Source organism: Cnephaeus nilssonii, assembly GCF_951640355.1.
Source record: "Cnephaeus nilssonii genome assembly, chromosome: 12".
NCBI lineage: Eukaryota > Metazoa > Chordata > Mammalia > Chiroptera > Vespertilionidae > Cnephaeus > Cnephaeus nilssonii.
The window spans coordinates 27,537,212-27,552,574 of NC_137083.1; the positions used below are offsets into that span (position 1 = coordinate 27,537,212).

The 15,363-nt window shown below is 40.2% G+C and overlaps 1 protein-coding gene across 1 annotated transcript in view; it reads left to right on the forward strand.

The window, feature by feature from the left end:
- The first annotated feature begins 75 nt into the window (after positions 1–75).
- Positions 76–15,363, forward strand: part of PEX1 (peroxisomal biogenesis factor 1) — a 77,977-nt gene continuing 62,689 nt past the window's right edge. The window contains exons 1-5 of the mRNA XM_079786293.1: positions 76–1,955; positions 5,840–5,995; positions 6,970–7,074; positions 9,333–9,487; positions 12,932–13,036. Of these exons, the coding sequence (XP_079642419.1) occupies positions 1,802–1,955; positions 5,840–5,995; positions 6,970–7,074; positions 9,333–9,487; positions 12,932–13,036 (675 nt within the window). The 5' untranslated portion in view covers positions 76–1,801. The remainder of the gene's footprint in view (positions 1,956–5,839; positions 5,996–6,969; positions 7,075–9,332; positions 9,488–12,931; positions 13,037–15,363) is intronic.

A 15,363-nucleotide genomic window follows, 5' to 3' on the forward strand; every position in this document is an offset into this window, starting at 1 on the left:
TAAAAGGAACTGATAAGTCATTTTCACTTTACATTTTTATATAATCGGGTAATATGAAATATAATTTGATGTATAACTTTGCCTGTGTGCTAATTACAGTGGTATATGCACAAAACATTTTGGCATGACAAGAGGCTGAATAAATAGCTATTTTACTTAAAAATAGCCCTGTTCTATCAGCTTCCTTTGAGTCACAAGTAAAGTTATAATGATTAAGAAACACTACGAGGTGTTAAGTGGTAGGAGGATAAGACATTATCTCCAAGTTTTTAGCTGAAAAAACAACTTGTTCCTTGGGTAGTTTCCTTAAATTTTAGGCATAAAGCTTCGTACTGTTACCTAATAAAAGATATCTATATGCTCTTGAGTATACAGCAAGTTTGAGGGATATTTTGTATCCAAAAGTAAGTTTCTCAGAATTGTTTATGAAAATGCTAAAAGATAAGTTTATCGGGTTATTTGATGATCAGGGTTTTACTATGAACTTAAAGGTGTACCTTTGCAGACTGGTCCAGTATATGATGATTTTGCTCCACTAGAGGCAACTGTCTGTTTTATTAGACTGGGAAGAAAGTGATGTGGCAAAAATTGTTTTCTTTCCAGACTGGTGACTGTCTGGGAGATAACCTTTTTCATTGTTTCTCTTGTGATAGCCTTAACAGTCTCCTAATAAGGTATGGGGAGAAAATTGGACTGGTAATGTTATAGTGCAAGTCAACATCTCTTACTTCCTCCCTCCACCAATGCCATGTTACTCAGATAATTACACCAAGGTAACTGAGATAAAATTGATGAATGTCTGGACAGAAAAATTGAATTTATACCAGTGCTACCTCTTTCTGGTTGTTTTGGAGTCGTTTGGTTGCCCTTAATATATTTAGGTGTTTTAAATACCACAAGAGTGTCCTGAATTTATTTTATCTAGAATATGGGTTCATAGTCTATCAGTCATGGATGTGCTATAAAGCCTATTGCCCAATTTTCTTTCATTTTATGGAGAACAATAGACTAACTTCTAAGAACTGAGAGGAGAGCAGTTATTCAGACTTAAGTGACAGGTTTCAAACTTTTAAAATTGCCCATTTTGAACTTAAAATCTATAGAAGAATTTTAAGAAAGCTTTTCCCCGCCAGTTGTATTTGCCTTATTTTAAAATTTGTTTTTATATTTTATTAAAATTTATTTTAGTACTTTTTTTTTTTTTTCTTACCACAGTGAAGACGAGCAAATACAAACTAGAAGATGCTTGGTCTCTAAGATTTGACAATAGACAAGAGTTAAGACAGTGGTTGTTTGTCCACCTTTGGCATCATGTTTTCCTACCAGTTAGTCAGATGTAAGTTGGAGGGATAAAAGTGGGGTTTAATGTTTCTTTAAAAGCTCCTAGAGTAAAGCCTCTGTTTGGATATCATGAGAAGATACTGGGTTTGAGTTTGCAAATGAGGTTATAATCTTTGAAGGAGCTTTTTATAGCCTGGGAATTTATTTCAACTTAAAGTTTAAGGTCTTTGTAATCTTTTTTAGTTTAATTGTTCAAATAGGAGGGAAACATTTTCAACTGTAGAATTTGTGCTGGAAAATATAAATGGCAGTAATATCAAGTACCACTGTCAGTGGTGTTTAGACCCAAAGAAAATATAGATGTTAGAATTGCTATGATATTTGAGATCACAATAACATTAATGAAAGCATGGAATGAGTACTGAGAGGTAACAACCATTGTTGCATATTTTTTCAATTACTTGAGAACCTTCCGTATTTGGTTGCTGGAATGTAGCCATCATCACATTCTGTGTTGGGTATGACATTGTCAACTGGAACCAATAGCAGCCCAGGACGCCCAGGCGTGGAGCTACGCTATCTGAGAAGTCTGCTGTGTGTGGAAGCCACATTCAATATGGACCCGAAGGCTCTGGGGAAACTGGTGGAATCCATCAGTAAAACCGTCAAGAGCTGTGAGTACTGACCAGACATCCAGCACTGCCTGAGCATCTTTATTCAAAAAGAAACATTGGTAGACATACTAGCTGGACATTAACAAGTGCTTTGTAAGCTCCAAATTAAGAGTTCCTCTGTTTCCTATATAATGTTTTGATCACTTGAAAAAAAACAGACAGCAAGTGAACTATTATCCATGCACTTACACTGAAAATAACCAGCTGTCCTAAAATATATTTGTGTATGTGGAAGGAAGAGCTTGAAAATTTACGTGAGATCGTAAATGCTAAAGGATTATCTGCCAACCAAGGACTGATAAATAATCTGAAATTTAATAAGGGATTTCAGAGTATAAAGGTTTACTTGGACCAAGTTCTCTGGCACAAAATCCATAGAAGCAGATGATTGCTGTGCTTTAGTGAGTTGGTAGAGATATGTAACATAGGATACTGTAGATGTTGCAATAGCATGGTGCCTTGAACATAGCAAGTGTTTATAAAAACTAGTCTTAACAGATTTGGAGGGGGGAACTCCTTGCCCTGACAGACATTAAAAAGTAACTTCGTGAAAGTTTTTTCCGTGGTAATGACCACAAGCCATTCTGATAATACTGAAAATCTGTTTTTAGAATTTGAGGAAGTTACTTTTATTTCAGCCACTTGGACAGCCTCATTATTGAGCTCTTCCACTTTTTCTCATTAGGATAGGCACCACTTTTCTAAAACTCTCCTTGTAGATTTAATTCTGTTTTCTCTTATTCCGGATGCATTTTAAATTATCTAAACTCCTCAAGCACTTGTAGGGCCTGTTTCCAACCCTGCCGTCAATACGCCCCTTAAGTCGTATCTGGCAGATTGAGCCAGTGTTGAATGGAATGTCTTCTGTCACTTGCTGCTTTCCTAACAGCCTGAGTTTTATGACATTCAAAGGGAATTTTTTTATACTTAAAAATATATAACTGCTCTCCCATCCTAATGAAATTATGTTTAGCAATGTCCGCAATGAGTGTTAAATACCATAATTTGTTATTTGAAAGCAATTCTCTGAAATAGCCACAAGTATGAATCTGTAATCTTTGATCAGACCCATATCCCACAGTCTTCTGCAAAAAAGATATTTATAATTGTTTGAACAAAGGAATGGGTTACTATTCTTTTTCGAAACTTTTTTACACTGATTCACTGTAACCAGATCACTACTTTACACTCAGATTACTAACACCTGGTGTTTGTTGAGCTCTCCATTGGCAAGACACTGTGCTGAATGGTTTATGTTCGTTTTTTAACTCAGAACAAAGTCAATAAGGAGAGACCCACACACTAACTTAAGTTATTGAAGGTACATATATGCCCCTGAATTGTAATGACAAGAATAGTACTTTATCTTGTATTCTTCCCCAAACCACTTAACCATAGTCGAATCATAAAAAGGCATTAGACAAAGCTAAGGGGGAAAAAAAATATGTGACCCACATGGATAAACTCAGAAAAGTTGAAGATTGTGTCTAAAATCCTTGATTGCTTTGTTGGATGACTTGCAATATTTGACTGATAACGGCTCCTCACTTTCTTCAGGGATCCATTAATTCACAGTAGTGGTGGTGCTAACATTTCCACTCCGGTGGTAATTCTTTATTGGAATTGAGCAGGACTGCTTTCAGGCAAGCGTATATTATGCACTCCATGGAGTGTATCCACATCTGAGCTTCCTTTTTCTTCATATTCCAAAAAAATGTCTTTCCAAGCTTTTGTCCTCAGAGCAGTTGCATCCCTTTCTATTACGTAACCTTGAAAAGTCACATCACCTCATAACTCGTGTACTGTATTGGTTGACAGGAAACCAGCACAAAAGCCTCCCCCCCCCCCCCCCCCCCGCCTTAGTTTCAAGTGAGGTAGACAGACCCCATCTTTCTAAGGCTGGAGTATCAAGTCACATTGAAAGAAGAGCATGTGGGGTAGATGGTTCCAATGGTCTCTGGGAAAATACAACCTGTCACATCTGGATTCACCACTCAAAAGGTAGCTTCAAGAATCTGCCAGAGTGATCTTCCTTTAGTGCAAATCTGATCCTGTTTACTTGCCTCAATTTTTCAGTAAGCTCCCCATTGTTTGCAGCTCTCAGAACAGGCCTGCACACATTCAAGCTGCCTCTTCTGGCAAATGCTTACTCCTAAGCAGGTCTTAGCTCATGACACCTTCTCCTTGGGACCCTTGTTAATTTCTTACCACCTCCCCCCAATTGATTATTCCTTTCTTTGGGTTACCCCCAACCACCATCTATCATAGTGTTTGTACTACCTTACTGCACTTTATCTCCACCAAAGTGTAACAACCTTGAGGCAGGCAGGAAGTATTCATTGCCTGGTTCATAGAAGACCCTTAATAAATGCTTATTAGCTGGATCAAGAAGACCTTTAAGTCATATTTTATACTAGCTACAGTGTGAAGCCTGAGGATCTAATTCAGTTAATAAAATACTATTGGGTATCTTTGTAATTGCTTATTCTTTAGATTTGTCAATCCTAAGAACCAAGTCATTCTGACCACAGTGGAAGCCCTATTATGGTAAACTGCCTATTTGCTATGTGTTGTTATTAATTTCAGTTGGGTAACCTGAAGTCATTTCAAAGACAGCATCTAAAATAACAGTTTTTTTCTCCCCACCTTCCCCAGAAACAAGAAAGGAGGGAGGGAGGACAAGGAAGAGAACAAGAAAAATAGTAACCAGCTTTCCCTCCTCTTTCAGTTCTCTCAACCTTGGATTCATAGAATCAGACTTTTAGAAACTTAAGGACTCTCAGAGGTCATTTAGGGCAGACGATACCCAGTTTTCATAGGTGAGGGCTCTGAGGCGTAAAGATGCTATATAACTTGTCTATCTCTCAGCTATTTAGTCTCTCAGAAATGGAAGTAGAACCTAAATACTTAAGTCTACTACCCCCCAATCCACTAAGTCTAATCCCCGAGTTCTCAGGCCTGATGGTGCATTAGAATCACCTGTGCACTTCTTAAATCTGCCCCTTAGGTCACTAAGTCTGGAGTGAGATCCAGGGACATGAGTATTAAAAAGTTTCAGTTTGAAGCCAGTCACCAAGTCCTACTAGTTTTTTGTGTGTTTTTATTTGTTTGTTTGTTTGTTTAGCAGTATCTCGGGCTCCTTCCCCACTCTCTGACCTCGTTTCCATCTCCCTGGCCCCGTCACTTCAAACCTGGCTTCTGTGCTTCCAGTTTTCCTTTCAATACAGATTGCCACTTCTCTTTTCCTGAACTACTTCTCAGCCCTTAAGGCATAGAAGAGTCAACTGAACTCTTGTTTTAAAGCTAATTCCTGGGCCTGCTGTTAGCAATTCTGAGGTAGGTCTGAGGCAAGGCCTGGCAATTTGCATGTTTAACAAGCAATGGAGAAGGGGTCGATTTTCATACAGATGGGCCAAAGATGACACCATGAGAGACACTGTTCCAGTAAAATAAATGTTAATCCTCTGACCAGGCATTCAAGGCCCTCTACCACCACCCCATTCTCTTCTATCTTATTTTTTACTTCCCACTTGCTGGCTCCCAGGAAGACATGTTCAACCTCAACCTCCATTCTACCTCTTTCCTTTATTCATATTGTTCCCTCTCCCTGGAATTCTCCACTTCTTTACCACCCCCAACTCATTCCTTCCTATAAAAATACTATGCATCCTTCAAGGCCCAATTCAAAGTCCATTCCCATGAAAGGGGCCCAACTCCTCTTTCCGAGTGAGAACCATCTTAATTGTGTAAGCTCTTGAGTAACAAGTCCATGTCATACTTTTTATGGCATCTCGCATCAAGGGGAAAAATAGTTTTTAGTAAAATATTGTAAATTAGGTTGGAGAACTCAATAATTAAGTCATATTTATATTTTTATTTTACAGTCAAGAAAAGTGAAGTCGAGAGCCTCATAATACTTTTTCACAGCTTGGTGGAAAAACCTGATGTGAGGCTTGATAACGCTAGACTAGATCGGAGCACATTTCGAATGATCCTGCATGGCTTGTTTGGAATGACTGATGATAAGCTAATGAATAGGGGTAAGAAGTCATAAGGGTCTGAAATGAGCCAAGCTGAGGTGGCAAACATATATATATATATATATGGCATATATAAGTAGATTAATGTATGGCAAATATTTTATATTTAATTTTCATCAAAGACTTGGAATTTTTAAATGCCAAACTAGAAAGACAATTCTGGTAGTGCTGCAGTAGTTGATTTTATTGTCAGGATGGTTTTTAATATAAATTTGCTCAAGATGTCTTATAACTGTACCACTTTGAGAGATAACTAGTAATGGGCTAAATAAGCTAGCAATATTGTTTTTCAAAGATAAGCATGTGACTTTTAATCATGATGTCTATAAATTCATATGCTGTAGACATGGAAATTTTTCAGTGATTTCTTTTTCCTCATAAAAATGAAAAATGATACTCATTATACTGAAAAAAATAAAAGATAATTTATTTAAAATAGGAAGTTATTTAATATGAGCCATTCATTTTCACTAACTGATTTTTAGTGTTCAATTTGGTAAGTTTTGATCTATATATGTACACCCTTGAACCCATAACCATAGTCAAAATAATTAACATTCATCACCCCCAAAAGAGTCGATAATATTTTACTTTCTATAGGATTATATTAAGTTTTCATTGGTAATTTAAAAATAGTATTATTTTAGTAATTTATCTTTAGGCATTGCACAAGCTCTTTAGAACAGAATTTTGCCACTTTTTTAGAATAAAAATTACTACATTGATTGGCTCCATCATCGTACATAGTAACTGTATAAAACAAGATCATCATTGATCATGGAGGAGAATGACTTTTCTTCCTATAGAAATCTGGAGGAAACTTTTTCAGTAATTTTGACTTTTTCGAGAATGATTGTACCAAAACCCTTTTCTCCCCTCAGTTTGGGAGGAGATTTTTTAAAATCTATACATACATATTCTTGAATTATAAAATAGCTGTAAATTATAATACACTTATATGTGCTTTTTTTCAGTATTTTTTGCATTTGACAAAGACAGTGATAACTGCATAAGTGTAAGTGAGTGGGTTAAAGGATTATCAGTGTTTCTTCGAGGGACTTTTGAAGAAAAGCTGAAGTGTAAGAATTCTATATGGGATTACTGGCTTAGTAATATATATGGTTAATTTTGTATTTAGTGAATGTTTAAATATTTTTAAAAATATATAACTAGTGTTCTCTATAGCAACCTTGCAAAAATAGTTTATGACCGTTTTAAAAAATACAAGCCAGTTGAAATGGGTAGGCTATTTCATAGGCGAGTCCCTAGTCCCAAGATCCCCAAACACTTCATTCACTGGTTCTGTAATGTTCATCTGTCACCAGGATGGGTCTTTGGCTTAAGGCCCAGGCTAATAATAGAAAGTAAGGGTTAGGACTTATGCCAACTCTTATCGGCTAATAAGGTGGACATTTCTGAGACTGCCGCTGAGCTCATCAGGAAATAGGCCTTGATATGGGTAGTGCACAAGTCCCATCGGGTCATTGCTTGTGTGTGTATGTGTGTGTGTGTGTGTATAAAACAGGGTAAAACACACATTAACCACCAGACATCAATACTGTAGTGTAAGTGTAGATGAGTGAAAAGAGGGGAAAAGCCTAGGACAATGAAAGCCAAAGGGAGGAGGATTATAAAGAGAGCTTCTTACAGAAAAGGAACGTTAGGAATTCCAAAGACATTATCCCAGTTCACAGTTTTGCCTAGAAATAACCGCGGCCTCACCTCACCTGTACCATTGGTGTGGTGTGTATTTCCTGTTTTACACCTCGGGTCCCAGGATTTGGGGCAGGGAGCCCTGGAAAGATAATAGGAATAGTTTTAAATAGTAGTTTTCAAAGAGACAGATTGCTTAAGAGAAGACAGCAGAGAACTGAGGAAGTAAGCAATTTTATTATCCCTTCTTCCACTTGAATTTGGATTTGGAATGTTCAAAAAAGGATTCCTAAATTAAACACATTTTAAAGTGATAGCATATTTTTAAAGAAACACATTTTTAAAGAAAATCACCAACTTTCGACATATTTTATTTTCTAGTTTTGTGTGTTTTCTTCAGTCTAATTTTTTACAGGATAACATTTAAATATAGTTGCCATTAAGCTTATTGCAACATTCCTATACAAAAGTCTCACAGAAAAGTGAAAAGCTAAGTTTCTTGTATGTAAATTCTTGTGGCAATACTAATACCTGGTGAAAATGGTTGTGACGTTGAAAGTAGCTGTATAGTAACTGAATAGCATCACACTATCAAAAAATGTTTCCTCCTCTAACCCCACTTCCTAAAAATGTTTCATATACATTTCAAGATATGTTAATTTGGGGGAAGATACTACTTCTAGTAGGGTTGTGTTGCAAACTCATGTATGCAACAGACTGGAGAAACTCGACAAAAAGGCACAGCTAATCTAATACTCTGGAGTCTTATACATGGTTCTAGTGCTTTTGTAAACACTGAACTGGGTTACAAACACCACAAGAGCTCTTTCACTGCTGTATTCCCAGGACCTGAGTAAGTCACTTGTGGATGAATGAGTGAATTGTAGTAGTGCTTACTCTGTGAGGTGGACGTCACTCCAGGGAGAGATCAGTTTTTCTGAGTTATGTAGACAGGCAGGCCCCAAAGAAATGACAGACTCACTAGCTAAATACACCGGAAAATGTTGGTGACAGAGCAAAGTGTGTACTTAGTTTTTGTTCTCTATGTAAGAAGAGAATCATAAAGCTGAGATTTTTACACACATATGTATAAATGTATTGTATGATCAGAGATTTAAAAATATGTATCCCCTTTATTTCAGCTTCATAATTTTTTTAAACTCTGTTTCAAAATCCAGAAGTTACAAATCTTTCTTTCACGTTCCAAGGGGTATTTTATCTTGTGGAAAGAAATATAATAAAAGGTGCTTCATTTTAAAATCTCTTTACCATATAGACCAATAATTGTAGGTTGTATAAATTGTTTTTATTATTATATTAGAGGCCCAGTGCACAAAATTCATGCACTCGGGTGGGGGAGTCCCTCAGCCCAGATTGTGAGAGGGTGCAGGCCAGGCTGAGGGACCCCACTGGTGCACAATCGAGCTGGGAGGGACTCAGGAGGTTGGCCAGCCGGGGAGGGACTGTGGGAGGGCTCCAGGGCGTGTCCGGCCCGTCTCACTCAGTCTCTGTCAGCCAGACCCCAGCAGCAAGCTAACCTACTTGGTCGGAGCGTCTGCCCCCTGGTGGTCAGTGCACATCATAGCGAGTGGTTGAGTGGCCTTAGCATATTAGGCTTTTATTATTATTATTATTATTTTAACTGTCCTTATCCAAGTCTTTAAATATCTTATGCTTTGAAAAGTCTGTTTTGAAGTTTATTATTTGAATGGTGATGATGGTTACATTTCTCGAGAGGAAATATTTGACATGTTGAAGAACAGTCTACACCAGCAGTTATCTGAGGAAGAGACTGATGAAGGAATAAAAGAATTGGTAGAGATAACGCTGAAGAAAATGGTAAGAATCAAATATTGTAATCCTAATATATATAAAAACCCAGGGTCTGTAACGACCGAAGGCTCGACTGAACACCGGAAGTCAGTGACTGCCGAGGGGGGCTGTGGATCGAGTCCCAGAAAGAGTCCCAGAGAGAGAGGCAGGGTCTGATCCGCAGCCTCTGTGGCAGCTGTTGATCAGCCCTTGCCTCTCTCTTTCTCTCTGGGCTGTGCCAGCAGCCCCACCTCTCTGATCAGGCCTAGAGATAGGCTCGGAGACACTGACTGGCATAGAAACCAACCAATCAGAACCTAATCTGGGTGAACTGGGAAGGCAGAACCTAAGGTGGGGGCTGAGGAGGAGTTTTAAGGGCAACAGCTGTTTGGTGTAAGGTGTAAGAAAGTGGTTCAATTTTTTAATGACTGCTTTGGCAATATAGAGCATATGGCTGGCTATCAGTCCAGATATAGGGATTATGTATTTTTGTCTGCCAAGAGCATCTCCTCCTGCTGAAAAAAGGCTTTTTTCCCCCCATTTAAGCAATCCTATCCTATATAATCCATCTATACTAATAAAAGGGTAATATGCTAATTAGACCAGGTTGACCAGCCATCTTCTGGACGTCCGACTTTCTTCAGGACAAAGCCATGGTGGTGAGGGCCGAGGCAGAGGCAGTTAGGGGTGATCAGGCCAACAGGGGAGGGCAGTTGGGGGCAACCAGGCCAACAGGGGAGGGCAGTTGGGGCGAGATCAGGCTGGCAGGGGAGGGCAGTTAGGGGTGATCAGGCAGGCAGGCAGGTGAGAGTTAGGAGCCAGCAGTCCCAGATTGCGAGAGGGATGTCCAACTGGAGAGGGTGCAGGCTGGGCTGAGGGAACCCCCACCCCCCGTGCATAAATTTCATGCACTGGGCCACTAGTTCATTATAACCAAGCAGGTGGATGTTGGATAAAGCTAAGATGAAGAAATTATTTCACTCCATAATAAATGCAGCCTGTATGAGGGCAGGAGTTTTTGTTTTCTGCTCTGTCCATTGCCTGGAACAGTGTCTGGCTGATAGTGGATGCTCAGAAAATATTTGTGGAACTGCTGAGTGATTAAATGAATCACTTGCAAGTGAATGTTAATTTTCTCATTTTGAAATCCTCTCTAATAAAATGGTAATATGCAAATTAACCATCACTCCGCTACATAAGCCACGCCCACCAGCCAATCAGGGCGAGTATGCAAATTAACCCCAATCCAAGATGGCTACAGCCACAGAGAGCAAGGTTTCCCAGGTAACAGAGCAAGCCAAGCTTTCCGATAGCCGTTGCAGGCCTAAGCCTCCACTCAAGCTACAAAGTTTCAATTATAGAAGGTAAACAAATTCAAACAAATGGCGGCAGAATGGAGCTTGAGAGAGCAGGCCAGGGTTGCCGGCGGCAACAGGGGAAGCAAAGCTTTCCGCACACCCTGGCTGGGCTCACCCGCTTAAGGCTACAAAGTTTCAATTGTAGAAGGTGAATTAACTGCCACAGAAATGGCTGCTGCCCCAGAAATGGCTGCCGCCCCAGGCTACAAAGTTTTAATTGTAGAAGGAAAATAAATTCCAGATACCAGGGCCTCCCCTTGGGTTGCCAGGGGGCGTGGCCTGCCTGCAAACCACCACAGGCCCCTCGCTCAGGCCACCCTACACCCCAAGGGAACCCCACCCTGATCAGGAACACCCTTCAGGGCAAACCAGCTGGCCCCCACCCGTGCACCAGGCCTCTATCCTATCTAATAAAAGAGTAATATACAGATTGACCATCACTCCAACACACAATATAGCTGCCCCCATGTGGTCAAAGATCCTGCCCCCATGTGGACACAAGATGGCCACTACAAGATGGCCAGCAGGAGAGGGCAGTTGGGAGGCACCCGGCCTGCAAGGGAGGGCAGTTGAGAGGGACCAGGCCTGCAAGGGAGGGCAGTTGGAGGTGATCAACCGTGCAGGAGAGGGCAGTTAGGGGTGACCAGGCCGGCAGAGGAGGGAAGTTGGGGGTAAACAGGCTGGCAGCAGAGTGGTTAGGGGGTGATCAGGCTGGCAGGCAGAAGCGGTTAGGGGCAATCAGGAAGGCAGGCAGGCAAGCAGTTGGGAGCCAGCAGTCCTGGATTGTGAGAGGGATGTCCGACTGCCCGTTTAGGCCCGATCCCACCAGGATCGGGCCTAAACGGGCAGTCGGACATCCCTCCAGGAGTCCCAAATTGGAGAGGGTACAGGCTGGGCTGAGGGACAACCCCCCGCCGTGCACGAATTTCGTGCACCGGGCTTCTAGTATTTTAATATTTAGTAAAACCTCACTAATTGTGGGAAAGGCAGTAGATTTAGTGTGTATTAAATTGGATGCTATTCTAGTCTGTCTTCCTGACCTTAGCCTTCCAATTCTTCTACATACTCAATATAATAGAATAACATTAATAAAAGGTTGTTTTTATAGAGTGCTTGCTATATGCCAGGCCCTTCACAGAACTTTAATATATGAATTCATTTTATCCTCAAAACAACCCTGTGAAGTAGACATTATCTCTATTTGGCAGATGAGAAAACTGAAGCACAGATGGGTTTACTCAAGGTCACACTAGAAAATTGGGTACAGAATTCAGTGAAACCAATAATATCCTTTTCTAATGAACCTAGTAATTTCTCTCCTTTCCTTACTGTAACCCTAAACTGGATACCAGTGAAGATTTGTGACCCTAAGATTTGTGGGCGTGGCTAACCCATGACTCTGGAGTTCAAGAAAGAAACATGATGTGGACTGCCGAGTCTCAGACTCAGCTAACACAGACCCAGAGTATTCCCGTCCACTGGAAGTACTCACTAGACCCTGGCAGGGCTCAGGGTAGACTTCTTGAGAGACAGAATGTTCACTCATACCAAACCCACCCTCTTCTTTTTTGAATGGAAATGTTATAGATGAACTTTTTTCTGACAATTATTCAAACCTTTCTCTAGATTAGACTTTCAGCAGCCCTGATTTAGTTATACCCTGAAGTGAGAAAAACAACAACAACAAAGACCCAACAGATCAAATCCAAATTCACTGAAGCAGTTAAAGGCCTGCATAACCCACACACATGCTATCCCCATGATTTACTTAATCACCCATAGCCCCTGTCACGAATGCTCCACTTGAGGCAGGTCTCTCTTCTCCTGACTTACGCCCCTGCTTACTATCATAATTCAGGTTGGGCCATTCTGCACTTCCTCCACACACTTCCCCACCTATCAGATCCCAACCATCCCTAAAGGCCTAGCGGTGGTCTGCACGTAGTCCATCTTGGGCTGTGAGTGCTCTAACTCTTATCCTTTTCACATGATGAGCTCCCAAGAGATCCTTTCAGGAACAAGTTCTAGTACTAAAAATTAAGCTTGAGAGTTTTTGCCCTGTGGTACTTATTTTATCACAGAAATAGTTGTACAATATGGGCTTCCTCTTTAGGATTATGACAATGATGGCAAGATATCTTTCGCCGACTTTGAAAAAGCAGTGAAAGAAGAGAGACTTTTGTTGGAGGTGTTTGGACAATGTTTACCAGAAGCAAAGGTACAGTGCCAACAGCCCAAAAAGGATGAGGGAACATTTGAAAGGATCTGAAAATAATACTTGTTAAGACACCTCTTTAGGGCTTCAGCTCCCTGCTAAGTTTAGGCAACCATGAAGGGCTCAGCCCATCCTAGTGCTTTGGGAGCCAAGACAGTAGTGACTGTTTAAGTAATTCTATTCAACAGGCTTTTCTTTTGAGCTTGTAATTTCAACTGTACACAAGTCCCGATTTCCTGTATGTTCATATTTCCCCAAAGAAAACCAGGGTATATTGGGCTTACTTAAGGGATAGAACAGTGAATAAAGAGTGGATTCAGCAAGAACTGCTAGGAGAAAACTTGATATCTTTCAACCCAAATGTTGTCAATGAGAATAAATTAAGTTTTAAAAAAATTTGGACACATATATAGTATTTTGTGGTCATAAGGTTTATTTTCATGTTTGGATTTGACAAGTTATCTGAGAAGAGCCAGCCTAATAATTTATTTGACTCATTAACATTTTCTTTAATTCTGCCTCTGATCAACTCTGCTTTGCAAACATAAGGAGACACTTTTCTTTTTTGAAGAAACTTTTTATTCTGTGGTAATTTAGATGATTTTGTGAATGAACTTGCATAAGCTATCCTTAGCCATTTTAGCTCGTCTCTCTTAACTTGTTCCAATGTAGTTTATTCCTTTTTTTTAAATCCTCACCTACGGATATGTTTATTGATTGTGGAAGGAGGGACAGAGGGAGAGAGGAGAGAGAAACATCGATCTGGGGATCGAACCCAAAACCTAGGTATGTGCCTTGACCAGGAATTGAACCTACAACCTTTAGGTCTACGGGACAACACTCCAACCAACTGCGCCACCTGGCCAGAGCTATTCCCACGTTATGTCTGGAAATATGTGGTAAAACGCAATATGTGAAAGGCAGACTTCTTGTTTTAAGAGACTGATGGGTCAAACAGTGCAGAATAATGGACTGGGTTGGAGTAACTACTATGTCTGATGGAACACCAACAGTTCTTGAGTTGTTCCCAGAGACTCCATCTGTCACCCAGTTATCTAGAGCCTTGCTACTCAGTGTAGTCTGTGCACCAGCACAATGGTATCACCTAGGAACTTATGAGAAATGCAGAATCTCAGACCCCACCCCAAGCCAACTGAATCAGAGTATTTTTTGGTGCCTGACCTGAGAAAGGTTTCTCTCTCACCATGATCAAATAGTGTATTGTGTATGTTGGCAGGGATGGGGAGGAGTGCTGGCCTCCACTCACAGATCAGGAATCCACTCAAGAACAAAGAACCCACTTAGCAGCTCCTCCCTTTAGGACTGTCAGACTGTGTGTGTGTGTGGTAAAAGACACCTAACATAAACTTTACCATCCAAATCAATTTTAAGCATTCAGGTTCAATAATGTACATTCACACTGTTGTACAAGCAATCTCCAGAACTCTTCATCTTGCAAAAACTGAAACTCTGTGCCCATTAAACAACTCCCAATTCCTGCCCCGCCAGCTCCTGACCACCACCATCAGAATTACAATAAGACCCTGAAGTGGAGGTTCATAACACCTTCAAGTCTGAGAAGGCTGACCTAGACAGCAATGTATTCTTCCTAATTCTATGGCCAGGTCTCTAATAAATATTTTACCTGAATTCAGCAAAAATATATCTAATTGCCTTACGAGGAACGAGGGCCAACCCCCTTGCCTGCAGCTTCTGTTAAGACCATCTAGCCCTAGCCAGATTGGCTCAGTAGATAAGAGCATCAGCTTTGGGACTCAAGGGTCCCAGGTTCAATTCTGGTCAAGGGCACATGCTGTGTCTGTGGGCTCAATCCCCAGTAGGGGACGTGTAGGAGGCAGCCAATCAATGCTTCTCATCATTGATGTTTCTCCCTTCCTCTCTGAAATCAATAAAAAAAAGAAAAAAGACCACCTACCACTTAGTGCCCTCCTAACAAGTTTGGATCAGTAAGTCATAACTGAAGATGAACCTTCTTAACTGATATGTTCAAATTCAATCCATTAGGCCAGAGGCCCTTAAGGATAGGGAGAAACGAAAAACAGATACCATTTGGTATGGGCCTTCTCGTTATTTTTATCAGTAAAAATATGTAAACAGCCTGGACACAATTGGATTTCCATTATGTGGTCTACTAACAGGAAAAAAAAAAGTGAGTGTGCTAAATGTAGTGGTAGAAGTCTAGTAATTACAAATTCTAATTTGTTTCTGCCATAGATCAAATAACTTCTTACAAGTTAACTAAAGCATGTAAGCTTCTAATTTCAGCTTTGTTCTAATCGTTTATTAACTTTTTTACAGAATTGTCTTGA